The sequence below is a fragment of the Bufo bufo genome, chromosome 7 (genome assembly GCF_905171765.1).
Source record: "Bufo bufo chromosome 7, aBufBuf1.1, whole genome shotgun sequence".
Taxonomy (NCBI): domain Eukaryota; kingdom Metazoa; phylum Chordata; class Amphibia; order Anura; family Bufonidae; genus Bufo; species Bufo bufo.
The window spans coordinates 197,084,153-197,110,066 of record NC_053395.1 but is presented as its reverse complement, the minus strand read 5'-3'; the positions used below and the strand labels follow the sequence as shown (position 1 = coordinate 197,110,066).

General features: G+C 42.1%; 1 protein-coding gene across 1 annotated transcript in view; it reads left to right on the top strand.

Annotated features, from left to right (window-relative positions):
• SLC4A10 (solute carrier family 4 member 10) overlaps positions 1 to 25,914 on the top strand; it is a 110,473-nt gene that overhangs the window by 62,649 nt on the left and 21,910 nt on the right. The window contains exons 11-18 of the mRNA XM_040441519.1: positions 4,205 to 4,366; positions 4,572 to 4,685; positions 9,155 to 9,316; positions 9,626 to 9,877; positions 15,812 to 15,880; positions 16,677 to 16,850; positions 18,424 to 18,546; positions 21,123 to 21,190. Coding sequence (XP_040297453.1) covers positions 4,205 to 4,366; positions 4,572 to 4,685; positions 9,155 to 9,316; positions 9,626 to 9,877; positions 15,812 to 15,880; positions 16,677 to 16,850; positions 18,424 to 18,546; positions 21,123 to 21,190 — 1,124 coding nt within the window. The remainder of the gene's footprint in view (positions 1 to 4,204; positions 4,367 to 4,571; positions 4,686 to 9,154; positions 9,317 to 9,625; positions 9,878 to 15,811; positions 15,881 to 16,676; positions 16,851 to 18,423; positions 18,547 to 21,122; positions 21,191 to 25,914) is intronic.

Here is a 25,914-nt window from a genome sequence, read left to right as displayed (position 1 = left end):
GTTAGTTGTGTCTACAACCAGTGCTTAAAGGGTTATCTGGGACTTTAAACTAATGGCCCTTCCTCAGGATGGGCCATTAATTTTAGATTGGAACTCTAGACACCCTTGTCAATCACTTGTTTATAGGGGTTATGGCAAATGCTTCATCTCCTCCATCGTTTACCAAAGTTCCATACTTCTATTAACCAACTTGAATGGAAAGAAGATATAGTAAGCTGTAATACCAGTCACAGCCGCTAGTAAAAGTATGGAGCAGTGCATGGAAAATAATGAAGGGTTTCTGGCACTCATAAAGTGTAGCCACTTCAAACAGCTGATCAGCAAGGATGCCACGACCCTTACAGATCTAATATTGACGGCCCATTTAGTTTTTAAAATTAATTTCAGTTCTGGAAATGGACTGAAATCCACTGCAAATCTGGATACTTTCTTGTAATAGACCCATATACAACAGCAAAAACCTTCCACTACTGTCCTGCCGGGGCTGGACTGATGTATGTGAGGGTCTCCATCCCACCAATGGTCATGGAGATAGTTGAGTCAGTATGTTCCCACGTAGCAGAAATGCTGCAAATTTTCCTTCTGGATTTCGGGGTGGAAAATCCACCTTGGTTCAAATTTGCACACGAGGATCTGTCTGGAAATTGACCCATGGAGCGGTGGCAGTGTATGCACATGGCTCTTAACTGAAGGTGTTATGGAGATAGTTGAGTCAGCATGTTCTCACATAGCAGAAATGCTGTGAATTTTGATTCTGGATTTCTGGATGGGAAATGCACCATGGAACCAATGTGCACAAATTTTTTCTTTTGGATGGATTTCACCCCTTTCGGTATAAACTCTGCATGCAGTACAGATTACTTCCAGTATGCTTGGGCGTACCCTTAAAAATAGAGAAAGCAACCGGTCCTCTAGGTGGCTGGACGCCAGAGCATGTGCCCCATTTGCCCTCCTTTTAATCTAGCTGACTACCTTGAGAGCCCAGAAAAAAGCTATGCCCCAAGCCTTTATCTAATCCCCATCTAGATTCGTAGCTAATAGATCCTTGTTTTCTTCAAAAGCAGTTTTTTTTTCTCATTCGATTTTGTTTCAAGTCCGCTTAACACTTTGCCCATTCTACTTCATTAAAACAAGGAAGGCCAAGTATTAATTGTCCTTTGCCCTTTATATCCTGCTTTCAGTATCTAATATATCTAGGGATGTGATTGTTTATGTGATATTTCCATGTGGGGTCAAAGCCAATAAGCTTACCATGTTTCGCAGCGTTCTGCTTGAGATCCTTCCTGTCATATAAATCTATGATTTACACAGGAAATAAGAAATAATATCCACGAGTATCTCATGCATCACATTTTATGGCTGTTCGTTTTCAGATAAAGCTAAAACCACGGCAATAAAGTTATTTAGTTTTTTTAACAAAACCAACTTAAAAACATCATAGAACAAAGAGGATTTCTCTTGATGCATGACAGATGGTGCAGTGAGACTATTCTAAAATGTATCCAAAAGCTCATGTTTCCTCTGAAATATTTTTTTCCCCCAGCTGTTCAGGGTATGTATCAAAGTATAACAATTTTTATTTTACATTCCTAAGCTTATCATAAACTCTGCTTCCCTTTTAACAGTTGGGCGCAATCAGCATATTGTTTTAGCTGTGTCTGTGAATCTGTGCATTTTTTGAGTCTTGACCTTGCTTTGGACATGTAATACTGGGGTGAAGGAGATTGCATTTGAAAGTGGAAAGTGATTGCAATCAATTTGTGTTAAAACTGTGCACAAGTGGGCATGGGTATATCTATATTAAGATGGCGAAGAAGGGGGTGATGGTTAGTAAGGTTAGCCATGCGCGTGCGCATCACAGAAAAATTAAGTCACATATTAAAGATATATTTCCATCAATTTTACTGATCACATAATTCTATAGATACAATATTGGAATGTCATGGCCAAATAAGTAGTGGCCAGTTAATACTGCCATGTAGTGACTAAGTAATGATCTGATTCATGCCAATACATTGCTGCCGAACAACAAAATATTTATTACTGCCATGAAGCGCCTAAGTAATACTTCCATACAGTGCTCATGAAGTGTCTGTAAGAATGCTGCATTACAGTGCCCAAATGGCTGTAATAAACCAAAATAAAAGTCACATATACTGTAGGGTGAATGACATATAATAGTCAAGTAATGTCATATTGTATCATATCACTTGCAAAATGGTGGCACACAGATAAACCATAAATTAATGTATGTTTAATATATATTCAAGGTTATTAATGGTAACTGTAATTCTGTTGTTAATAGAATGTTCATCAAGTAATACACATAGTAATTTTCGAATTATAAGGCCCAACTAGGATTTGAAGAAAATAAGAAAAAAACAATTTTTCATCAGAACTCAGATCAGACCCCAAAATCAGACCCTAAGCTCCATCAGACCTCAGATCAGACCCCAAGCTCCATCAGCCTCAGATCAGACCCCCAAGCTCCATCAGCCTCAGATCAGACCCCCAAGCTCCATCAGCCTCAGATCAGACCCCTAAGCTCCATCTGCCTCAGATCAGACCCCCAAGCTCCATCTGCCTCAGATCAGACCTCCAAGCTCCATCAGCCTCAGATCAGACCCCAAAGCTCCATCAGCCTCAGATCAGACCCTCATCAGACCCCCAAGCTCCATTAGCCTCAGATAAGACCCCCAAGCTTCATCAGCCTCAGATCAGACGCTCATCAGACTCCCAAGCTCAATCAGCCTCAGATCAGACCCCCAAGCTTCATCAGCCTCAGATCATACCCCCAAGCTCCATCAGCCTCAGATCAGACCCTCAAGACCCCCATGCTCATCAGCCTCAGATCATACTCCCATCAGCCTCAGATAAGACCCCCATCAGCCTCAGATCAAACACCCTCATCAGCCTCAGATCAGACCCCCATCAGCCTCAGATAAGACCACATTAGCCTCATATCAGACCCCCCCCCCCCCCCCCCCTTACCTCCATCAACCTCAGATGTCCCCCATCAGCCTCATATCGGAACCCCATCAGATCTCAGATCAGAAAAACCAAACCTTACCTAGCTTGCTCCGGACGGTGCTGCCACTCACTGCTCCCTGGTCTTCCTCCTGCCCGCGCTGAACTTTAACCTGTCATCGCACAGTGTCAGGTCATAGTGCATGCCTACGTGCACTACATCCAGACACTGTACACTGTCAGGACACAGTGCAGAGCGGGGACCGGAAGAAGAACAGGAAGAATGAGTAGAGCCAGCGCAGTGCTTTCCTCACAACTCCCAGTGCCTCCTGCACACTGATGAATGCTTCCATAATGGAACAGCAAACAGAATATGGCAGCACACTGTTACACGTTCAAACAGTAGAACATGAGATTAGGGATTATTCTGGATTAAAGTGGTACTGTACCTACTATAAATGAAGAGGTTTTTTAAAACTTTTTCTTACTTTTTTAAAGTCATCTGATAGCTTCTCCCATTGACTGCAATCAATTTCCATTTCAGTCCATGGGATATTCGCCATGTTCCTATGAAGCCCTGCCACAGCTGTTCAGGCAGCATTCCCGGGGAAAGACCTCACAGATGCCGAGCTTGTAATTGACCATGGCATCTGAAGGGTTAAATGTTACCACCGATGGCAGACATTGCCTCCAGGTGCCTGCTGTGTAAAACAGCAGGCACCTGGCAGCTACGGCCATTGCTCAGATTATGAGTAAGTGCCATGTTTAAATACCCAACTTCTGCTGTACATGTCCGGGTGGAGCTCGGAATGGGGCTAAGGAGCATCTGTCAGAAGGGTCACCTCTATTAAACCAGACATACTGGATGGTAGGGTTGAATCTGCTGAATAAAATGATACCTGTCTTATGAAAATAAGTTGCAAGAAAAAAATACTTTTGCTTTTTAAGCAAGTGACCCCTCAGTGCACTGAAGGCAGGGCCTAGCTCCTCTGTGCACCTCAGCTCCTCAGCTTTAGAATTCTGGCCCCATCCCTTGGTGCACTGAAGCCCTCATTGGCATGAATAATAAAAGTATTTTCATCTCGGGAATGCTGCAATGAATTTTTACAAGACAGATATCATTTGAATCCGCAGGATCAACTCTACCAGGCAGTATGACTGATGCTGCTAACAGATACTCTTAAATAAGATGAATGCATTGCATGAAACTAATTGTTAACATCAATTGTATTTTCAGGCATGCAAGGAATACAAAGGAGTTTTTGTGGGTGATGCCTGTGGGCATGAAGGCCCATACGTTCCCGATGTCCTGTTCTGGTCAATCATCTTATTCTTTTCCACTGTTACACTTTCATCAACCCTGAAACAGTTCAAAACCAGCAGATATTTCCCAACAAAGGTACCGACCATGCTCCACATACATACCAGTCTATATACATCTGGCTGCCCCGAGCAGTTCTTGTCATAGAGTTTATTAGGTCCTTACAGTGGTGGGGCATTTTATATTTTATTACAATGTAATTTTTTTACATAATGTATCTAATATTATTGACTGTTGGAACTTTTAAGCTACAAATTCATGTGTCCTTTTGTTTTAATTGTAGGTTCGTTCAATTATCAGTGACTTTGCTGTGTTCCTTACCATAATGTCAATGGTTCTTATAGATTATGGCCTTGGAATTCCATCTCCAAAGCTTCAGGTTCCCAGTGATTTCAAGGTAAGAAAATATCTGGTAATTAAAGGAGTGTTCTAGGATATTGCATTGATTAGAAGGATAAAGAGGCATGCACCCCCTTTACTGCTGTTCCCAGCACAGCAACTTCCATATAAGTGTGCCTGTACGTGATACTGTACTGTAGCTCAACCATGATAAGCCCAATTCACATGAATGGGCTGAGCTGCAGTACCAGGCAGAGGCAGATTATTATGTCATCTCTGTGCCAGATACTGCAGTGTTGAGACCACTTTGTTCTGCTGATTGTTGGGAGTCCCTCATGGGACTGACAGTAATGAAATGTTGACGACCCATTCAAAGGATAGATTCACAAGAGCACAGTCGGCACTCCGCTTAACTGGTGCGCGGTGCACGTGTCCAGGGTCGGCGTCCCGCTTACATATACAAAGAGAAGACCGGCACTCGCAGGATAGATGCAATTCCTTTTTATTGCCACATCAGAAGAAAAATGACGCGTTTCAACTCTACAAGACTCGGATGTAGACTCAAAACGCATCATTTTTCTTCTGATGTGGCAATAAATAGAATTGCATCTATCCTGTGAGTGCCGGTCTTCTCTTTGTATACCATTCAAAGGATAGGTCATTAGTATAATATGTGAGTGAAATCGATGACCATAAGGGCTTGATCAACAGTATATATATATATATATATATATATATATATATATACTGTATATATATAGATACGGCATTTTTCAATACTCAGCATTGAAATTGCAACACTAAGAAGGAAAAGTTGTGGCATTATGGAAGTCACAGGATCAATAGACATGTTAATGATATGGAAATAATATTCAAATAGAAGCAAAATAATCAAAAGTTCTTGATTTATTGAGTTTAAGCGTCATGTGCAGAAATACATGCTATCAGTGAGGTTGTCTGAGGAATATTCTGCCACTCTAATTGCACTTGGGTACTCAAATCATTAAGATCTGTTGATGGCAGCAACCTTTGTAATTGCCGACCAATGACATCCCAGGTGTTCTCGATGGGAGACAAGTCCAGAGATGCTGCAGGCCATGGTAGCACATATTGGCCATGCAGGCTGCTCACAGTAGAACAAGCAAAATGCAGCCGGGCATTGTCCTTTTGAAAAATGACTCCTGGGACACTTTGGAGAAATGGCTGTACCACTGGTTCATGACCAAATCAATATAACGACATTCTGTTACTGTACATGAAGTGAAGACTATAGAGGTCCAGCTACCGTATATTATGCCACCCCACATCATAATCCCAGGAGTAGTACCAGTGTAACAAAAGCAGGACTCACCTCTGAAGAAGATAGACCTCCATTCCAGCGGCCATTCCTGTCTTGCTGTGCACATGATATCTTTTGAGAGCAGTGGCGTGAGGTCAATGGAATGCAAATGCCTTCTGATGGTTTTTGTAGATGCTGTTTGCCACCCTAGGCTTGGGATTGATGTCTAATTTCACACCCAGTACAGTAGCAATCTGCTGGAGTGAGTGTTTATTGCTCCAGCAGATCCATATATCCATGCAACGATTCAGCTCTAAGGACAGAGCTGAATCGTTGCATGGATATAGAGCAATAAACACTTCACTATTTTTGAGTGCTGGGACTTTTTTTTATTTATGTGGTCTTCTCTATCTGGGACCTTGTTGCAGGCAACTGGCTGCTTTTCCTATTGAAAGTGCTTCTATCTTGGCCAAATTCACAAAAATTCTGATTTTTTTCCCCATATGTAATTCAGTGTAAAAAATGTAATCTAACAAATGTATGCAAAAAATTATGCTCATTGTCCCATGTAGAACAACACCAAATACACTATGTATTGGGATGCCTACAGGAGTTTTTATGACATCTTATTCTAAATCCATAAATATTAATATGGAGTAGATCCTCCCTTTGTAACAGTTTCCACTCTTGAAAGCTCTTGGATGGTGTCTGTGGGAATTTTCACTCATTCATCCAGAGGAGCATTTGTGAGGTCAGACACTGATGTTGGACGAGAGGACCAACATGGGGTTGAGGTCAGGGCTCTGTGTGGGCCAGTTAAGTTCTACCACAGAAAACTCAGGATAGGCCATCGCTATCTGATCAATGGGGAATTCGACATCCCCACCAATCAGTTGAAACCAAGTAGCACTGACGCTGGAACTACACAACTCCATCCACTGTGTAGTAGACAGAGCTGGTTACTGCAGTTCTATGTCCATTGAATGAATGGGAGCAGCTCTGCAGTAATCAGCTCTGTCCAGTACACAGTGGATGGAGCTGTGTAGTTCCCACAGAGGAGATGCTGTAGAATAGCTGATTAGTGGGTGTGAGGTGTTGGACCCTCGCAGATCTGACCTATCCTGAGGATAGATCATTACTTATAAAATCCTGAAATGCCCCTTTAAAGTGTTGGCCACATATATACGTCGCCTGATTAATGCAGTAAAGGGTTGATGCTCAGGGGGCTGTTGTTTGCTAGAATCATTCATTTTAGAATCTAAATGAATTTTGCCTTCAGAATGCATATTTTTCCATCCTGGAACATGAATTTATAAAAGTACCTGTCAACGTATATAGTTAGGCATCGATCTCATTTTATAATAAGCTGCTTCAAGAGCTCCTGCAGGGAACTATTCATCAACCTGGACACATTTTATAAATGTGATAAATTACTCTTGAAGTAATGGAGACATCGGAAAATATGAATTTCTAAGTAGAGATCTGGAGAGATTCTTCTTTAAGAATCCACATTTCCTCCATTTCGAATGAAAAGCATTTTGTGTAAGATGCATCCTGTTACTTATACTGGATTCCTTCATTCATCCCAAAAGTAACCCATAAAAATGACTTTATATGTGGTAGTTTGTTCAAGTTATACAGTTTTACTACTACACTTTCTCCTATTTTTCAACCTCTGTAGGTTAATAATGCAGGTTTCTATTGAATGGCAGCAAGCAGAGTTTGTGAAAACTGTGGAGAATTGATAGAGTATGTTATGAAAACACATAATATAAAAATAATACGTTTTATTTGCTGATACTAAAATATCTCATTAAGGACTCATGCACATGGCCGTTGCCCCGCCGCCGCCGCCACCACTTGAATGGGTCCGCAAAACCAGACATGCGGTGCAGAAGCACGGATCGGAACCCCACTGAAGCACTACGGTGTGCTTCCGTGGTGTTTCTGGCCATGCCTCCGCACTGCAAAAAAGTAGTGCATGCACTACTTTTTTGCGGTGCGGTCCGTCGGAGGCGGATCGCGGACCCCATTCAAGTTAATGGGTCCGCGATCCGCATGCGGCTGCCCCACAGTCAGTGCCCGCTCATTGCGGACCGCAATTTTTGGTCCGCAGCACGGGCACGGAGCCCTAACGTTCGTGTGCATGAGCCCTAATGAAGCAGGTCTAGGAAGTTTTCCTCGAAATGCATCTGTTAAAAAACACTAAGTCAAAAAGGGGAAAGGATACCATGTGAGATGTCTTTGTCCCCAGCGATGTCAATATTTTATAGTATTGTACTCTGGCTAGATTTCTATTGGCATGCCAGTGAAATGTGGACCACAAATACAGGTAGTAATAGTGCTTGCTGTGAAGGCTACAGACATCTTTGCACAGATTTTTTAATGATCATATGTTTCCTAAATGCAAAATTAGGCAACTTTCTAAATAAACTTCTTTCAAAATTCCTAATATTTTTCTGTCGCAGAATCTGAAACTCCTGTATTTAGCTGGCTGTCCTGCTGCTTCTCTTCACTTTCAATAGTTTTTATTAGATTTTTTCCAATAACCATGTCATAAACAGGCACGTCTAGAACACAGACGTGTCAAATTTCCATATGTAAATACCAGCACAGGAGAGAAGAGATTCCTCATGGGCTGTAAAAGAAGAAGTCAGTACAAGAATGAAGCTGTGCGCATACATGAGAGCTAGGTTAGACAGCAGCATCCTGGACACACTCACCTCACATACAGCATGTATTTCTGGGAGAGACACGTCCACATGAGAACAAGGTCATACCTGTCCATTATACTTTTACTCCTTTTATGATCCACTCCTGATTTTGTTTTCCAAAACTTAATAAAAAAAACTGACGGTGTGGTCGTACCCTTAGCAGTCTGATCCTGCAGCCATGCTCTTCTCCATCTGTCCCACACTTACATTTTGTACTGTAGGTTATCAGGACATAGAGGATATATGATATCAATGTGACCGACCACAGGATTGGACTACACCAGGTTGGTTTGTAGTCTGATAGCATGAAGACACATAGTTCTGCATAGGAGCTTCGAGCTGAAGGCACAAAATAGTAGGAGATTTTTTTTTAGCTAAGACTTTCGATTAAAATGGTTGTGAGGAGGACCATCCTTTCAATGAATGTCACAAGGTAGAAAAAGGTTGTTCATTTTATTACATTCTTTGAAAACATATACTGTAACAATGATATACTGTAGTTGCCACATAATGTTACTTTGTTCTTTTTTTTAGCCCACCAGAGACGACCGAGGCTGGCTTGTAAATCCCTTAGGACCAAACCCTTGGTGGACTGTGTTGGCAGCCATTATTCCCTCTCTGCTATGTACCATTTTGATCTTTATGGACCAACAAATCACAGCTGTCATCATTAATAGAAAAGAACACAAGTTGAAGGTAGAATAAGTATTACTTCAGTGTGAAGACAGTAATTGTTCTAGTGATGGCACATTTCCCCCTATAATTCTGTATGTCCATAGTCCTACACAGTCAATGCCATTTCTGATCTTGTAACAAGATGACATTTTGAATATTCCCTTCTGAACTGAGGAGCTCACCTAGAAAATTGACAGTGGTTAGGGTTCTGGAAGCCATACGAGTTGTGGACCACAGCAGATATTTTAGCAAACTGAGAGTACCCTGGTTCATCAACCTGAAACTAGTGACATCATTGTACTAATAAGCAACTTAACATTGTTGTTACAGAAAGGCTGTGGTTATCATCTCGATCTTCTCATGGTTGGGGTTATGCTTGGTGTTTGCTCTGTGATGGGATTGCCCTGGTTCGTTGCTGCCACTGTCCTGTCCATCACACATGTCAACAGTCTGAAGCTGGAATCTGAGTGTTCCGCTCCAGGAGAGCAGCCTAAGTTTTTGGGAATCCGGGAACAAAGGGTGACGGGACTCATGATCTTTGTTCTTATGGGGTCATCTGTGTTTATGACAAGGGTTCTTCAGGTATGTAAAACTAATGTAATTTTTTTTAGTTTTTTTTTGGCGACTTACAATGAAAAGATACTTTTAGTGCGTTTTATTGCCTTTCAATTGAAATGTTGACCATTGTATACAAAATAGATGAAGCTACAGTATATTACCAAGTTAAAGAGATTCTGTCACCAGGATTTCACTTACTGAGCTGTTAACATGACCACATCAGTCTTCATGATATTACAAAATACTAGTATTACTGCCCTGTGTCTTGTAATTTGTCTATAAAATCGCTTTACAGGGCAGTAAGTGAAATCCGGGTGACAGAATCCCTTTAAGATGAAATGATCCCATGTATTTGCCATATTGAAAACAGAAGGAGTTCAATGAGTTTTCAAACAAATAACTTTTATGATACCATATTGTGACGTGAGTTTGACGATTAGGACCCTGTCTCGATGAAGAGGTGGCCGTGCTAATGTCTGCATCTATTCACCACTTGGAGTACCCAAGCACATTTTGGATAATGCATAATAAAATCTATCTACACTTTACCATATCAGCTTGTGAAGGCTTAAAAGAGGCTCTGTCACCAGGATCAACCTTTTAAAGGGAATCTGTCACCTATTTTGAGCATATAAAACTGTTAACATAGCAATGCAATAAAGTACCTTCATTCCAGCATGTGTCTTCTTTCTTTTATTCAACTTTTCATTTAGATCAAAAAGCGATTTTTCTGATATGCTAATTAAGCCTCAAGGTGCCCAGAGGGGCGTTATTACTCTCCTCTAGTGCCCTGTAACGCCCTCCTGCAGTGCCCAGCCCGCCTTTCTTCCAAGCCCAGCACGCCTCCTAAGAAATAAATTTACTCCCACATCGGAGCCGAACGGCGCCGCCCCCTCCGCTACGTCATGTAATTTATTCACCCCACCATTCTTGGCTCCTACTTTCTTGGCCTCCGAAATCTCGCGCCTGCACCTGTACGATACTCCGGCTCCTGAGGCAACAGCGCTCTGTTTACATCACTGGGCTCGGCTTCATGCCCAGTGACACTATTGAGGCTGTTGCCCTCAGGAGCCGTAGTATCGTACAGGCGCAGGCAGTCAGCGATACTGCGACTGCGCGAGATTTCGAAGGCCAAGAAAGGAGGACGCAAGGATGGTGGGGTGAATAAATTACATAACGTAGTGGACGGGGCGCCGCCGTTCGGCAAGGATGTGGGAGTAAATTTATTTCTTAGGAGGCGTGCTGGGCTTGGGAGAAAGGCGGGCTGGGCACTGCAGGGGGGCGTTACTGGGCACTAGAGGAGAGTAATAACGCCCCTCTGGGCACCTTGAGGCTGAATTTGCATATCAGAAAAATCGCTTTTTGATCTAAATGAAAAGTTGAATAAAAGCAAGAAGACATTGCACATTGCTATGTTAACAGTTTTATATGGTCAAAATAGGTGACAGATTCCCTTTAAACCAGACATACTGCCTGGTAGAGATCATTATGCTGATTAAAACAATACCTTTCTTTTGTATGTATGTTAAACAGCTAAAGAGAAATCTGCATTTTTATTCATGTGCAAATGAGCAATTGGAGCACCAAGAGGTGGGGCTGAATCATTTGAGCACTGCTATGTAACACCCCCTGGGCTCTGCACCCCCCCCCCCCTCTCCCCTTGATTAACAGGACCAGACATCAGGCTGAGGGCAGAGCTGTGTCTTAGAGCTGCATATGAATAAAAACACAGATTAATCTGCAGCTGTTTAGCATACAGACAAAAGAACAGTATTGTTTTTATAAGCATGATGAGCCCTACCAGTCAGAATGTCTGGTTTAATAGGGTTGATCCTGGTGACAGAGCCTCTTTAAAGGAAATGTCACTACATACTTGAAACTAAAACTATCAGCCTTTGTAAATCTGTGCTTGCCAGCATATTCTAATGATATTTATCTCATCTTAATGTATGCCACTAATTCGGAGACAAAAAGCCTTATTGTGTTATGGAAATCAGCCCCTTGATGCAATGAGGGCATTGCCGTTGCACCGCATTGTCCCCAGAGGTGCAGAATGCCAGCCTGCAGGGGGAAGGTGTGGTTGGAGGATACTGTAGGTGTGGTGTGATTGGACTCCAGTTGGCTGACACCTCACTCCAATTAGCTCTTGGAGATGTCATTAGTCTAGGGGTTCACATACTTTTTCCACCTGCACTGTGAATGTTTACATGGTGTGTTCAATAAAAACATGGTAACATTTAATTCTTTGTGTGTTATTAGTTTAAGCAGACTGTGATTGTCTATTGTTGTGACTTAGATGAAGATCAGATCACATTTTATGACCAATTTGTGCAGAAATCCGTATAATTCCAAAGGGTTCACATACTTTTTCTTACTACTGTATATGTTTGCTAGTGATATCTTCACTGAGCCTATTGTCCCTTTAACAAAAATAAAGCGGCCCTCTGGATCGGCACCAGTCCAGGAGTGTAAATTTGCAATGGCAATGCTAACACCTCTAGATGCACTGCTATGTGTGCTATGATACTATTTACTGAAAAGGGAGCACGGCAGCCATGGGACACGGTCTGTTCTAAAGGGTGTCTCCTGAAGAAAACAAATGCCTGTCTTGGCCCTCCTTAACATGGCCAATACCTGTGAACGCTTCTGTGGGGTGTTCATACCCCTCACATTAAACAACGTTACCAAGTCCAGCAATTATCCTCACCCATACCTTTCGCCACCAGATGTAGGAAAGCAGAATATAACAAACAATAGAAAATAAGAATTAAAAGGAGTAATCCTCTCAAGAGAAACATAAATCGAAGGGGGAGAGTGGATAAAGAGCACAGCACAGATAGTACTAATAGGCACAGAAATCCCTCACCACTCTGAACTTTGCATATGATGGGAAAGGAGATAATATGACTCAGAGTCATTATCCTGAACTGTGTCTCCTCACCCACGTTCCAACATTTCCCTAATACAAACTGTTAAACTGAATTATTAACCTGCTTTAGTGCCTGAGTAGATAGTAATGCACAATATGGTTTACATAACTCTAAGCCAGAGATTAAGATCTTCCTCTAACTATAACAAATGGCCAGGGAACCCGAGTAACTGAAACCACGCGGTCCACAAAGAGGCCCTACCTGGACCTCCAACATTTGCATACCCTGGGTAGCGCCATTCACCAACTTGAATTTACCACCCTCAGAGTCCAACGTTTAGTCCATATGATGATCAGACTGTGCTTTGATCCTCTTGCTCTTCTGACTGGGGACTGTATACCACGTCACTTGTTCTGACAAGACTGGACACCTATCTCAGGTGCCAGGCAGCGCAAGCCACGATGGGATGGTCATAGGTTCTACATTCAGGAGGCTCCATATTGGCGGTAGATCAGCTGGGGTCTTAATCACTCTTCTTTGGCCCTCCACCAAAAATGTCATCCCAAACGGGAATAGCCATTTGTACATGATCCTACGTTGTTTCAGTGGCTCTGTGAGTGGGCCCAGCATGCGCCTTTTAGTGAGTGTGGATGGCGCCAGATCTTGAAAGAAGAGGATTTGTGCCCCATCTAGTTCCAGCTCTTTCCGCTCTCTTGCGGCTGTGAGTATGGCAGCCGTATCCACATAACTAAGTAAGCCACAAATTACATCTCTGGGGGGTTCTCCTTGCTTTGGTAGGGGTCTGAGAGCTCTGTTGACCCTCTTAATTGTTATATCTTTTCCTCGGTCTTGGCCCAGTAGGAGAAAAAAGAGGGTTTGGGCGACAGCCTGTAGATCTTCTCCTGGCTTCTCGGGTAGGCCTTTTATATGTATATTTTTCCTACTACTTCTGTTTTCTTGTTCTCCAATTAATATATGTGCCAGGTTTAGGGACTCATTTTGTGAAGCGATTTTCTTTTTCACCGTGGCGCCAAATGAGATAAGGAAGGCCTGGTTGGATCTAAGTGCCTCAACCCTGTTCCCAATATGTTGCATTTCCTGTTTTATACTCAGAAATTCTTTTAGTACTGGGCCTAGTGCTTGTTCTAATGTCCTTTTCAGGATGCTCTTAGAGACAGTGGGGCCCTGTCTGTGTCAGGTGCAGCTGCCCCCATTTTAGCCGAGATCACGTCTGAGTCTTCAATGACGTCTGACTCTAACGCGGGATCCAGCTCCATCTTAGATTTTCCTGCTCGAGACAACACCTGTCTTCTCCTCCAGATTTTATCTATTTCTGACTGACCTTGTTTCTGTTTGGGGGTCTCCATCTGTTCAGCAGGTCTGTCTTTGCCTATTTTCACCATATGGGCTAATTTGAAGCAAGTTAGCAGTGGAACGTGGGTTTGTGGAGTAGGAGCTCGCGCTCAAGCGTCCGGCATGTAAGCATACAGGCTCCGCCACCCCCAATAGCAACACCCTTCTTGCACCAGGGGGCTAATATTTATAGGGTAAAAAGCCTTTTTTTCTCCAGATTGGCGGCACTTATCGAGATAGAACAAATATCATTACAATATGCTGACAGGCGCAGTTCTACAGAGGCTGATGGTTTTACTGACAGATTTCCTTTATAAAATGAAAAAAAAATGTACATACGAGTGGTGTTCAGTAAGTTATCTACCCCATGTTCTGTCAGTGATAGAAAGCTGAGCTTGTCTGTGCATATTCAGACATTTCTGGACATGCAGCGCACACAGTGGCAGTTCAGTATAATGAAAGCCCTGGAAGTGACAGGGTGGCAAGTGCAGTACAATGCAGATCTACAAAGAAAGCGAGGGATTTGGAGCTTTGTTCCATGATAAAATTTCTTGCAAAAGAATAAAAGAAGCCTAAAGAAATCCATGAAAGGATGATTGCTGTATATGGTGATGGTGCACCATCCTACTACCAAGTAAAGTTTTGGGCCAAGCGGTTTAAATGGGGTAGGGGATCAATTGAAGATGACCCCCGTTCAGGGCGACCTGTGGAAGCATCTTCAGAGGAAATGTGCTTTAAAGTGGAGGCCATGATTTTGGAAGATCGTCGGGTCAAAGTCAGTGTTATACTGTAGCTCATGAATTAGGCATTTCAGTTTCAGTATGATGTTTTGATGATGTCAAAGGTCAGTTCCAGGTGGGTGCCACAAATGTTGACGCCTGAGCAAAAAACTCCAGCAATTTAGACAAGAGAATTTAGACATTCTTAGAGAAAATCCTGGAGACTTCTATTCTCGAATTATTAGTGGTGATGAAACATGGGTCCACCACCATGATCCTGAGGCTAAACAAAAGTCCATGCAATGGAAGCACAAGGGGTCACCAATCCAAAGAAATTTAGTGTGAGGCAGTCAACTCGAAAGTTACATGAGGCAATCAAAGAGACACACCATGGGAAATTGTCGGCAGGTGTGTTGCTACTTCACAACAATGCGCCAGCTCACAAGTGCTATCAGGGAATGCGGCTTCATGGACTTTAACCATCCACCCTACAGTCCAGACCTGGCTGCTCTAAGTGATTACTTTCTCTTTTGGAAGAAGAAATTTTTGCATGGGCAAAGATTTCCTGATGATAATGTAGTCAAGGAGGTGGTAACAGGGTTCCTGTAGCAGCAAGGAGTCTACGTCTATTCTGAGGGCATCCGATCAGTGGAGGCGAAGCGGAACAAGTGTGTTGAAGTCAAGGGGTATTACATTGAAAAGTAGTAGGTTCAGTTTTCTCAAAAACATTTTTTTCATATTCAGGGAGATAACTTATTGAACACCCCTCGTAGCAACATGTTTTAAAATATATTATTGTGTAAAATTGAAAAATAAAAAAATGCATAATTGTGAAAATATTCTTATGTATTGTAAATTACTTTTCATAATAGTTGGCCCATAATGCAAGTAGGAATGCAAAAACACGTAATATGTCTATGATAATGAATGTATTTGTCTAGATTACGTAGATCTTTTGAGACTAAACTTTAGCATGCTTTGATTTTTTCTTTTTTTTCTTGTTATTTGGGATCTAGTTTATTCCTATGCCCGTTCTTTATGGCGTCTTTCTCTATATGGGTGCCTCGTCACTAAAGGGAATTCAGGTAATGTGTTTTATTATTGCTAAAACAAAGTATTCTTCTTTTCCTTCTTGACAAGAATACCCTGTATATCCAGCAGGGGATTTTGCTGCAAATCTGTTGCAAACTGCAGAAAAATCCAAATAAGAGACAGATTTTGCTGCCGATTTGACCCATCTACATTGAGAGGGGTTCATAGTGAATTTACATGCTATGGTTCTAAAAATGGCCGGGTACATTGATACAATGTGGAAATCTGTAGTGACAATCAAATGTTTTTATTAATTATTAAAATTCTAGAAGATTTTAGTATTATCAGTGCCCATTTTTGCGATATTAAAGTGGAATTTCCATCACTATATGCCCCCTGGCCTAGTCCTACCTGGATGAAGTAGCCAGAGGTGGCAGAGCTATGTAAACAGGCAGGCTGTTGTGTGTTGTCTCTGTAGCGCCTATTCACTTTTATAGAAGCTACAGCGTAGCATGCCCATTCAGTTGTTTTCGTAGCGCCGTGCACTTCAGGCCACAGTATCGTGACTGACTGGGTTGAAGGGTCCATTCTAGAGACAGTTCCAGGTCCAGATTTTGAAAATATAGCAGCCAACCCAACAATCTATCCCTGAACACTTTCTCTCTAAGTACACCCACTTCTACTAAGTGCTTTAATCTATCTCAGGGGTCTGCCTTGTGTTGAGGAAGGTGATGTTCACCCTCATTTTTAAATTCAGACAAGAACTTTGTTAACTTGGTAGTGTAGTTCAGAGGAAAACAAAAGATTCATGTGAATGAAGTGAATGATTAACCTGATTCTGTTTTGTAGTTCTATGATCGAATCATGTTGTTCTGGATGCCACCAAAACATCAGCCAGACTTCATCTACTTGAGACATGTTCCCCTGCGGAAGGTCCATCTATTCACCGTGTTGCAGCTGACTTGCCTTATACTGCTATGGGTCATCAAAGTATCTCGGGCAGCCATTGTATTTCCTATGATGGTGAGAGGCAGTAATGGCTAGTTCTGAATCGAGTATTAAAAAGTGTTGTGTTGTATATAAGGGTACTATATAGAGCAGGTACTGTACTGTGTTTTATATGTAAAAAGAAATTTCAGTCTCAGTTTAATATGACACGCAATTATGAAAGAGATTTTCTGGGCTCCTAATAGTGATGACTTGGATATGTCATAAATATCCGATCGGTGGGGGTCCGACACTTGGCACCCTCAACTGTTCATTACAACTGACAGTTATAGAAACATAGAAACATAGAATGTGTCGGCAGATAAGAACCATTTGGCCCATCTAGTCTGCCCAATATACTGAATACTATGGATAGCCCCCGGCCCTTATCTTATATGAAGGATGGCCTTATGCCTATCCCATGCATGCTTAAACCCCTTCACTGTATTTTCAGCTACCACTTCTGCAGGAAGGCTATTCCATGCATCCACTACTCTCTCAGTAAAGTAATACTTCCTTATATTACTTTTAAACCTTTGCCCCTCTAATTTAAAACTGTGTCCTCTTGTATCCCTAGATATTCATCAGAGCCTACTGCAAGGCAGAATAGACTTGGCTTCTAGAGACCCAGGTTACATCTGCAGAGTAAGGTAGTGGATTTCTGGTGCAAGCTTGCTAGAAGTAGACCTACCAGGTAGACTGGGGGTGCAAAGAGTAGTCAACCACCAGGAGAGACGGATAAAGGAAAGTCAGCAGTTGAGAGGTTAATCCAAAAGCAAGCCACATTCAGGATAGTCAGAATGAGCCAAAACAGCAGACTAAGGCTTAATCCAGAAGCTAGCCAAGATCAATACACAGAGAGTTAACAAGCAGATCTAAAGCTAAGGAACAAATTGAGCTGGATACCATATATGCAGTAACCAGCAGCCACTGTAGCCGAGTAGTAGACTTAAATCCCCCGCCTAACTCAGGAATTCAGCGCTGATCCAGGAACCTGGTTGGCTTGGCTTCCAGTCTCTCTGGTAGCTTGACCAGTTGGGGCTTGTCTGGTCAGCATGGAAGTCTTCCCAGCACAGCCCTGCACAGGGTTTTGGCTGGGTGAGCTCTTGTCATGGAAGCTCTCCTCCGTTAACAGTGTAGTGCCCATGACAGGGTTCTGCAGCTCAGCTCTTATTCACTTTAGCCCAGAAAACCCCTTTAACATTAGTAAATAAAATGGTCTACGTGTGCTTTACATTGGAAAGAGCTTTTTAGTGTGCCCATTGTCACCCCCTGCTGATTGGTGTCTAAAGCAATGGAGGGGCAAAAGGACATTAGATATAAGCAAATGTCTGCCCTAAGAGAACTGGTAACATATATTTGACCAGATATACAAAAATGAAGTAATTAAAATTAAATTAAAACATTTTAAAGTCCTACTGTTTGATTCAGAAATTGCTGTTCCTTATTTCTTCTTCATCTTCTTCCTGCTTCGTCTTATCTTTGTTTTCTTCTTTCTTCCTAGTCTTCTTCATCTTTTCCTTTGGACCAACTGTTCACATTGTGTTGCTCTATATTTATTGATGTAAACTTTGCATTACTTCTTTAGTCATTCAATGTTTCTGACCAGGTCCTGGCATTGGTGTTTGTAAGGAAACTAATGGACTTTTTCTTCACGAAACGGGAGTTGAGTTGGTTAGATGATTTAATGCCTGAAAGTAAGAAAAAGAAGTTGGAAGATGCAGAAAAAGAGGTAAATGGAACATTGTCATGTACAAAACTATGTAACTTACAGTGAGCTACGAATATTATATGCCAGATGTAGAAAAGATTAAAGGGGTTGTCCTGGCTTTTACTATTGATGACCTATCCTCAGCATAGGTCATCCATATCAGATCGGTTGCCGATACCCGGCACCACCGCCGATCAGCTGTATAAGGAGGCGGCGTGCGCAGTGTGCACATGCTGTCTCGCTTCTCTTTTCCTGTCCGCTGCTGTAGTCTATGTTCTTTGCCATAGACAGCAGTGCTGAACAGGAAGAGAGAAGGGAGACAGCACATGCGCACTGTGCGCGCCGTCTGCTCATACAGCTGATCGGCGGGGTGCCGGGTGTTGGACCCCTACCAATCTGAGTATAGGTCATCAATAGTAACAGCCCAGACAACCCCTTTAACTTAACACTTAACACATTAAATTCCTAGTTGCACAAAACTTTAAACTGATACACCAAAAACCTTTGAAAGTCAAGTTAAATGGGTTTTCTGGGAGTAGAATATTGATGACCTATCCTCAGGATAGGTCATCACTATCTGATCGGTAGGGGTCCAACACCTGGCACCTGTCAATCAGCTGTTTGAAGAGGCCGCGGCCCTCCAGTGAATACTGTGGCCTCCTCACAGCATACCAAACACAGCGCCATCCATTGTATAGTTGTTGTGCTTCGTATTACAGCACAGACCCATTCACTTGAAAGGAACTGAGTTGCACCTAGGCCATGTGACCAATGAGCACAACGTCACTGGCCTAGAAAGGTGACGTGGTGCTCACCAGAGCCTTGCAGCCTCTTCAAACAGCTAATGGGCAAGGGTGCTAAAAGTCGGACCCTCACAGACCAGATATTGATGACACATCCTGAGGAGAGGCCATCAATATTGTACTCCTGGAAAGGTAAGGTTTACTGAAACTGCAGCAATGTTAGCAAAAGATAATTTAAAGCGGTTATCCGACCTGTAATAAAATGGTGCAGGAGACTGCAAATAGCCTAAAATAAAATAAAGGTACAGTATTTATGACTCACTTTTTAAAATGTCATGTAATGGAGAGATGAGAAACGAGACCCCTTCACAGGTTCTCACCACCCAGTTGCAAAGGGGATAAGACCTAAGATTAGGCTCTCTCTTTCCTAGGGGTCCATAGCAGTTGCCACATGTGTATAAATAAGCATTGTTTTTATGGCGCTTTAGCAGGATCCATAAGTTTTTTTTGGGCAAAATATTCAATTCAAACTCACATTTGCTTTAAGGTAACCGTTATGCATTATGAAGTCAGATCCATTGTTACAATATGCTGATTAGCTCTCTTCCAAGAGAAAGAAGCTGTCCCTGTCGAGCCACCTAGTGGAGGTAGTTAGCCTATGTCCAACCCTTTAATAGCCCTTGCAACATGACTAAGAATATTAGCCAATCCAACGGGCTTTTCATTTTGGAGGAGTCTCTAGGTTGGCCCAATGTCCTTAGTCATGTTGCAACTCTGGTTAAAGGGTCGGTCATTGACTATAGGGTAGCTTCCTCCACTAGGTGGCACTACAGAGCTAGCACCACAGCTTACTTTCTCTTAGAAGTGAGTTAATCTGCATATCCCTTTTCCCAGGGATTATTGCCTGACCTATAAGACTCCATACGCCAATTCTAGCCCTCTCCACAAAGAAAAATACAAATAACTATTGTACTGGATTTTCGCTCATCATTGTCGACCCACAAAACGGAAAGTTAACTAGGTACTCAAAAACAGTGCATGCCTGATGGACACAGACCTTCATGAGGGGAGTTTTACCGTAAGTGTTCAACAGCTGGAGAGCAACAGGTTAGAGATCATTGCTCTAGAGAGTTGAGTAAGCCAATAATATGTAGGGACAAAGCTCAGAAAGACACAATCTGACTGATTGCTTAGTATCTAGAAGCGGGATCAGCAACCTCCGGCACTCCAGCTGTTGAGAAACTACAACTACCAGCATGCATACTTGCTCTGCTCTTCTCAAAACTCTCATAGAAGTGAATAGAGCATGCTGGGAATTGTAGTTTCACAAGAGCTGGAGTGCCGAAGGTTGCTGACCCCTGATGTAGAATAATACCATATTCTTTCAGCTCTGGTTACCAAGTGAGAATTTTCCATTTCTGGGGCCCCAAGCAAAGTCATATCTGGAGGCCCCTGTTGCATTACAAGGCTCCACCCCGTAACACCTCTAAGCTCCCCTCCACCCATTAGCTCCACCTATGCAGACCCAGTTAGCCCCATACTCAGCTTAGCACTGCAGACTGGGCACTTCTGCTACCGTTGTACAGCTGGGAAGGGCCCTCATTTATCCGGGGACCCTGTGCAGCTGGACTAACTGAACTGGTGGTATGTCTGCACCTTTTGTTTTTTGTTTTTTAGCCAGCTGATTGTTCTCTGATCTCTGAGACCTCAAGCGATTGCTTAGTTTGCATGGAGATAACGTCCACTTCTGCTGGTTACACTGTGGGATTTAGGTTCCCTTTTGCTATCAGCTCAGCTTATGTGACACCATTGCACCATTTGGCCTTACATTATTCCTGTACTTTGACATTTTAGGAAGAACAAAGTATGCTTGTGTTGGAAGACGAAGGGACAGTTCAGTTACCAATGGAAGAGAATTGCAGGTAATCTCGTGATATTGTTAATGCACCTTCCTTATTTAAGCACAAAGCAAATGACACAGCAGAACTTACTTAAAGGGGTTATCCCATGATGAATGTAAAAAAATGAAAAGCAGACATCAAATAGCACATGGCAATCTCTTTCTAACAAAGCTAGAACCAGCCCTGTACTCACATGGATCCAGAGATCTCCCCATTAATTGCTTTAATTGCTCTGCTAGATTTATTTCAAGCCAGCACATTAGTGGCACTTCAGGGGCATGTCTTTTCTCAGGGGGTGGGTCCTGTTTGCTGTAGCTCTCTCTGTGTAACTGTCACAGATCCTAACACAATATATGGCTGATGGCAGCTGAAGGATGGAACTGAACATGTGCGACCACCTCAGCAAGGTGGACAGAAGAAAGAAGAAAAAGAGCAAACAGATGATGGTGTTATTCAGATACATTTTATTTAATTACTCAGTTACTATACTAAATGACATGCAATTACAAAAGTGTTCAGAACCTGGTGCTAGTTGAAAATGTAGAATAATTTTCATGGGACAACCAGTATAACCCTTACACACACCATGATGTACAGTTACGTTGTGGTGTGGTGTAAAGTGTATGGAGCGCACACAGATTCAACAACTGGGATCGGCGATCATGCTGATCCAAGTCATAGTAAATCATTGCAGTCTATGGGAGAAACGATCAGACAATATATATGTGTGTGTGTGTGTATATATATATATATATATATATATATATATATGAAAATATATATATAAACCTGAATTATACAAAGGTACAGTATGGCCCCATGCCCCTCTATAGGTGTCATGTTACTGGTCTGTGCAAAATGAAGCTGTATTTCAGCATTGTTCATAAGGCTGAATAGAGGGGTGCTCTAAGTGGGGGACACCCCCATATGACGCTCATATACCCTATTAAGGCTAATTGAAAGGGTTTGTTCTCATGGGACGATTCCCTAAAATGGGCATTCAGAAATTGTGTTATGTGATGGGACAACCCCCGTTAGGTAAATTCCACCCTAAAATGTTGAATAACTTTGCAATTACTTTTATGTTGAATTACACAATGTTTTCTTTTCTTTTTATGTCCAAAGCTAAATTCAGAATTCTGCAGATTTTGTTTTTGGGTTTCCAGAGAACAGTGTATTGTGGGAGCTGGAATAAAAGTGACATAGTAAGACACTATGTGAACAGGTTTAGTGTATGCACCCACTCACCTGCCAGAGGCCAAAAGAGTGTGCTTTTTGTCCTCCATCAGTACGCACCACAAAATAAAGTGTATACCAAGCAGAATACGTTGCTGTCTAACATTGTGACATACGTCAGAGAGGTATATGTTGGGGAATGCTCTGTACATATATCTCCATTGTATAGCTGTAGCGTTATGTGAACAGAGCCATATAGCTAAGCTGTTACAGAGGCTCTTTTACTTCCCCTGATTTGTCTGTTTTAATGTTGGTAAATAATTGTATTCCATGTGAAATTACAATTCTGGAGCATCTGTCCTTATCACTCCATACTGTACTGTTCCTCTATTATTCCTGCTAGGATTTTATGAATAAAGGTACAACTGGATGTTGACAGGGGGGGGTTTGTCACTGCAGAGGATAACACTCGCAGCACCGACTGGACAATGTCAGACTGTGCAAGGACATGCCCCCAACCGGTAACACCAAGTTGTACCTTTATCCATAAAATTTTAGCAGGAATAATGAAGAAATGACACAACATAGAGTCATTAAAATAGAAGCTCCAGAATTGTTATTACATGGGGAATTCAAGTAGTTACTAAAACGGAAATGTCAGGAGAGGAGACAGGTCGTCCTCAAAGGGGTTATCTCCTGATTAATGTAAAAAATGAGGACCAGACATCTTCTAGTATGTGACAATATCTTTCCAACAAAGCTAGAACCAGCCCTGTACCTCACATGGATCCAAAGATCTCCTCGTTCATTTCTCTGCTTGATTTATATCAAGCTGAAAGCTCAGGGGAGTGTCTATTCTGCTGCAGCTCAGGAGGCGTGTCTCAGCTCTACCTATCACAGCTCAGGAGGCAGTTGAAGGATGAAACTGAGCATGTGCGGCCATCTCAGTGAGCTGGATAAAGAAATAAGAAAACAACAGAACACCAGGTGGCGCTACACAGATACATTTTATTGAATAACTCAGTGGCTATGCAAAATTTTTAATTACATGCAATTACAAAAGTATTCAGATCCAGATGCTGGTTTTAAAAACTGTAGAATATTTTTCATGGGACAACCCCTTTAAGTCACAGAGCTGAGAGCAGAGCGGAGATAAGCCGGCTGAACTGTGAAAGAAAAATCAGCACTTTCACTGTAATATATGTATATTTTTTAATGCAATCTAGTGGTCCTAAAATAGGATAAACCGTATATGGCATTGCATTGTTAGCACACGTTTACCTCCTATCATGTGCTCCGAAATCCTAGCGATACTTTGGGTTAGGGGTACGGCCAGATGGTCAGGTTTCTGCATGCAGTTTTGGAAGCCTAGAACTTTGTGTGAATTCAGAAAAGAGGAGACATTATATCTGTTCTTTATACTTTCTCTTATGATCCACTTCTGATTTTGGCTTCCAAAACTGCGTGCAGAAACCTGACTGTGTAGCCGTACCCTAAAAGAAGGGATTTTAAAACTTAATTCAAAAAGTTTTAAATTGTAATTCTGTTAAAGGGAACCTGTCATCAACTTTATGCTGACCTCACTGAGGGCAGCATAAAATAGTGACAGAAATGCTGATGTCAGCGGTGTGTCATTTATGAGCTAAAAGTAAGTGGTTGCTGAGAACCAGCATCATGATCATTGCAGCCGAGGCCTTGAAAAGAGTCAAATCTACCTGAGAAGAGTCCTGGTTATTCATAATCTCCTGCTCTCCCCATCCATCTGCTGATGATTGGCAGTTCTCTCCTAGAGAGAAAGGGAGAAAACTAGGTAGAAGACTGTCAGTCATCAGCAGGTGGGCGGGAGAGCAGGAATTTATGAATAATCATGACTCTTCTCAGGTGGCCGTGACTCTTTTCCAGGCCCAGTCTGCAATGATTGTGATGTTGGTTCTCGACAACCACTTACTTTTAACTTATAAATGACTGACCGCTGAAATCATCTCACCTGTCTCTACTCTATGATGCCGTAAGTATGGGCAGCATAAAGTTGATGACAGGTTCCCTTTAAGGTAGACAATTCGGGAGACCCGTTGATCCTTGTTTTTCTTCCCCAGTCAACAACAGCAATGTTCTAAATTGTACATGCAACTATTATGATCAGTAAGTTTTCATGTCATAGAATTCACTAAAAAAACCTATGTATTGTAATATACTCCACCAATCATACCTAGAAAACCTCTTTATGTTACTTTAACATGGAAAAGTCTGAGGGACCTCCCTTGCCGAGGCCTCCAAGGGGAGCCGCAACTACTCCCAGCGTTTCCACTCTGCCCAGTAGAACACTTCGGATTAATGGTCATTGACCAGTAGAAATAAATGTCCACTGCTCCATTCACACAGAGATCGTAGGGACCCCCATTCCCGAGATCAGTTGGGGTCCTAGCAGTTGGACCCCTAGCAAATATACATTTATCACCTATCCACGGTATGTTGGTTAATAGCTTATGTGCTATTAATAACCGGGCGATATAATTAAGGGAGTATACCATTTTACAGGGCTAAAGGCTTGTGTATAAATGTTCTGTAAAACATCTATAAAATTACACAAAGATGCAAAGGTTGCGATAGTTTTGAAGTGTCTCTCCAAATTTGAGCATCATTTCATTTTTAAGTCCACAATAATGTCCTGTGAAAAATGGGTTGGAGCATCATTTTGATAAAATTCTGGCTGCCTGTAGTGTCCACAAGGGGGAGCTCTATTTATGTGGTTATATAGAGCTCCCATTAAACTCATTAACACATCTGTATGCAAAAAACGCCAAGAATCCCCCTAGTTGCTGCTGTAGGCTGGTGGAATCATAGGCCTAAAAACACAATGATGCTCAACGGTTGACATGTGCCTAAATTTGTGTCAAAATTTGCATTCCTTTTGCTCCTTCCATGTACGTGTTCAGACAATCTGTACCTCTGTCTCTCATTCATGGATCCGTACACCCTATGATGATTAGGGTTAGACCTAGATGGTGCTTTGTTATACATGTAACTTGTTTGTAGAAGTGGCAATTATGACATACAGCATGTCATCTATGCTTGCAGCATTGGCATAATTACCAGCATTATAATTGGTAATTTGGGGGCATGTAAGCTCTTCCCCTAAACACACACAGCTCTGCCCACTTATGTGCATATTCAGTATAATTCCTTTTCAACCCTGAGTAGCCCAAATTTGCAGGGACTGTCACTGTCACTGTCTCTCCAAATTCGGGACTGATGCCAACTATGTATAGTGGTCCCCCAAAACACAATGGCATCCGGATACAATATTTCAACTTACATGGGTCTTTCCTGGACCATTGAAAGTTGAAACTAGGCTCAAATTCAGATCCAGCCAATCAACATGGGAATTTCTTTGGTAAAACACTGTATTGGTGTGTAGTAGCTCTTCTTTACAGTACAGTATGGTAGTACATCTCCTCTACTGCCCTGTCTGTACCAGGGTGAACTGCTACTTTGGATGTCAAGTGAGGAATACTCAATTTTATTTTTCTGGTACAATACGTGTGATATACAGAACCCTGCAGAAGCTC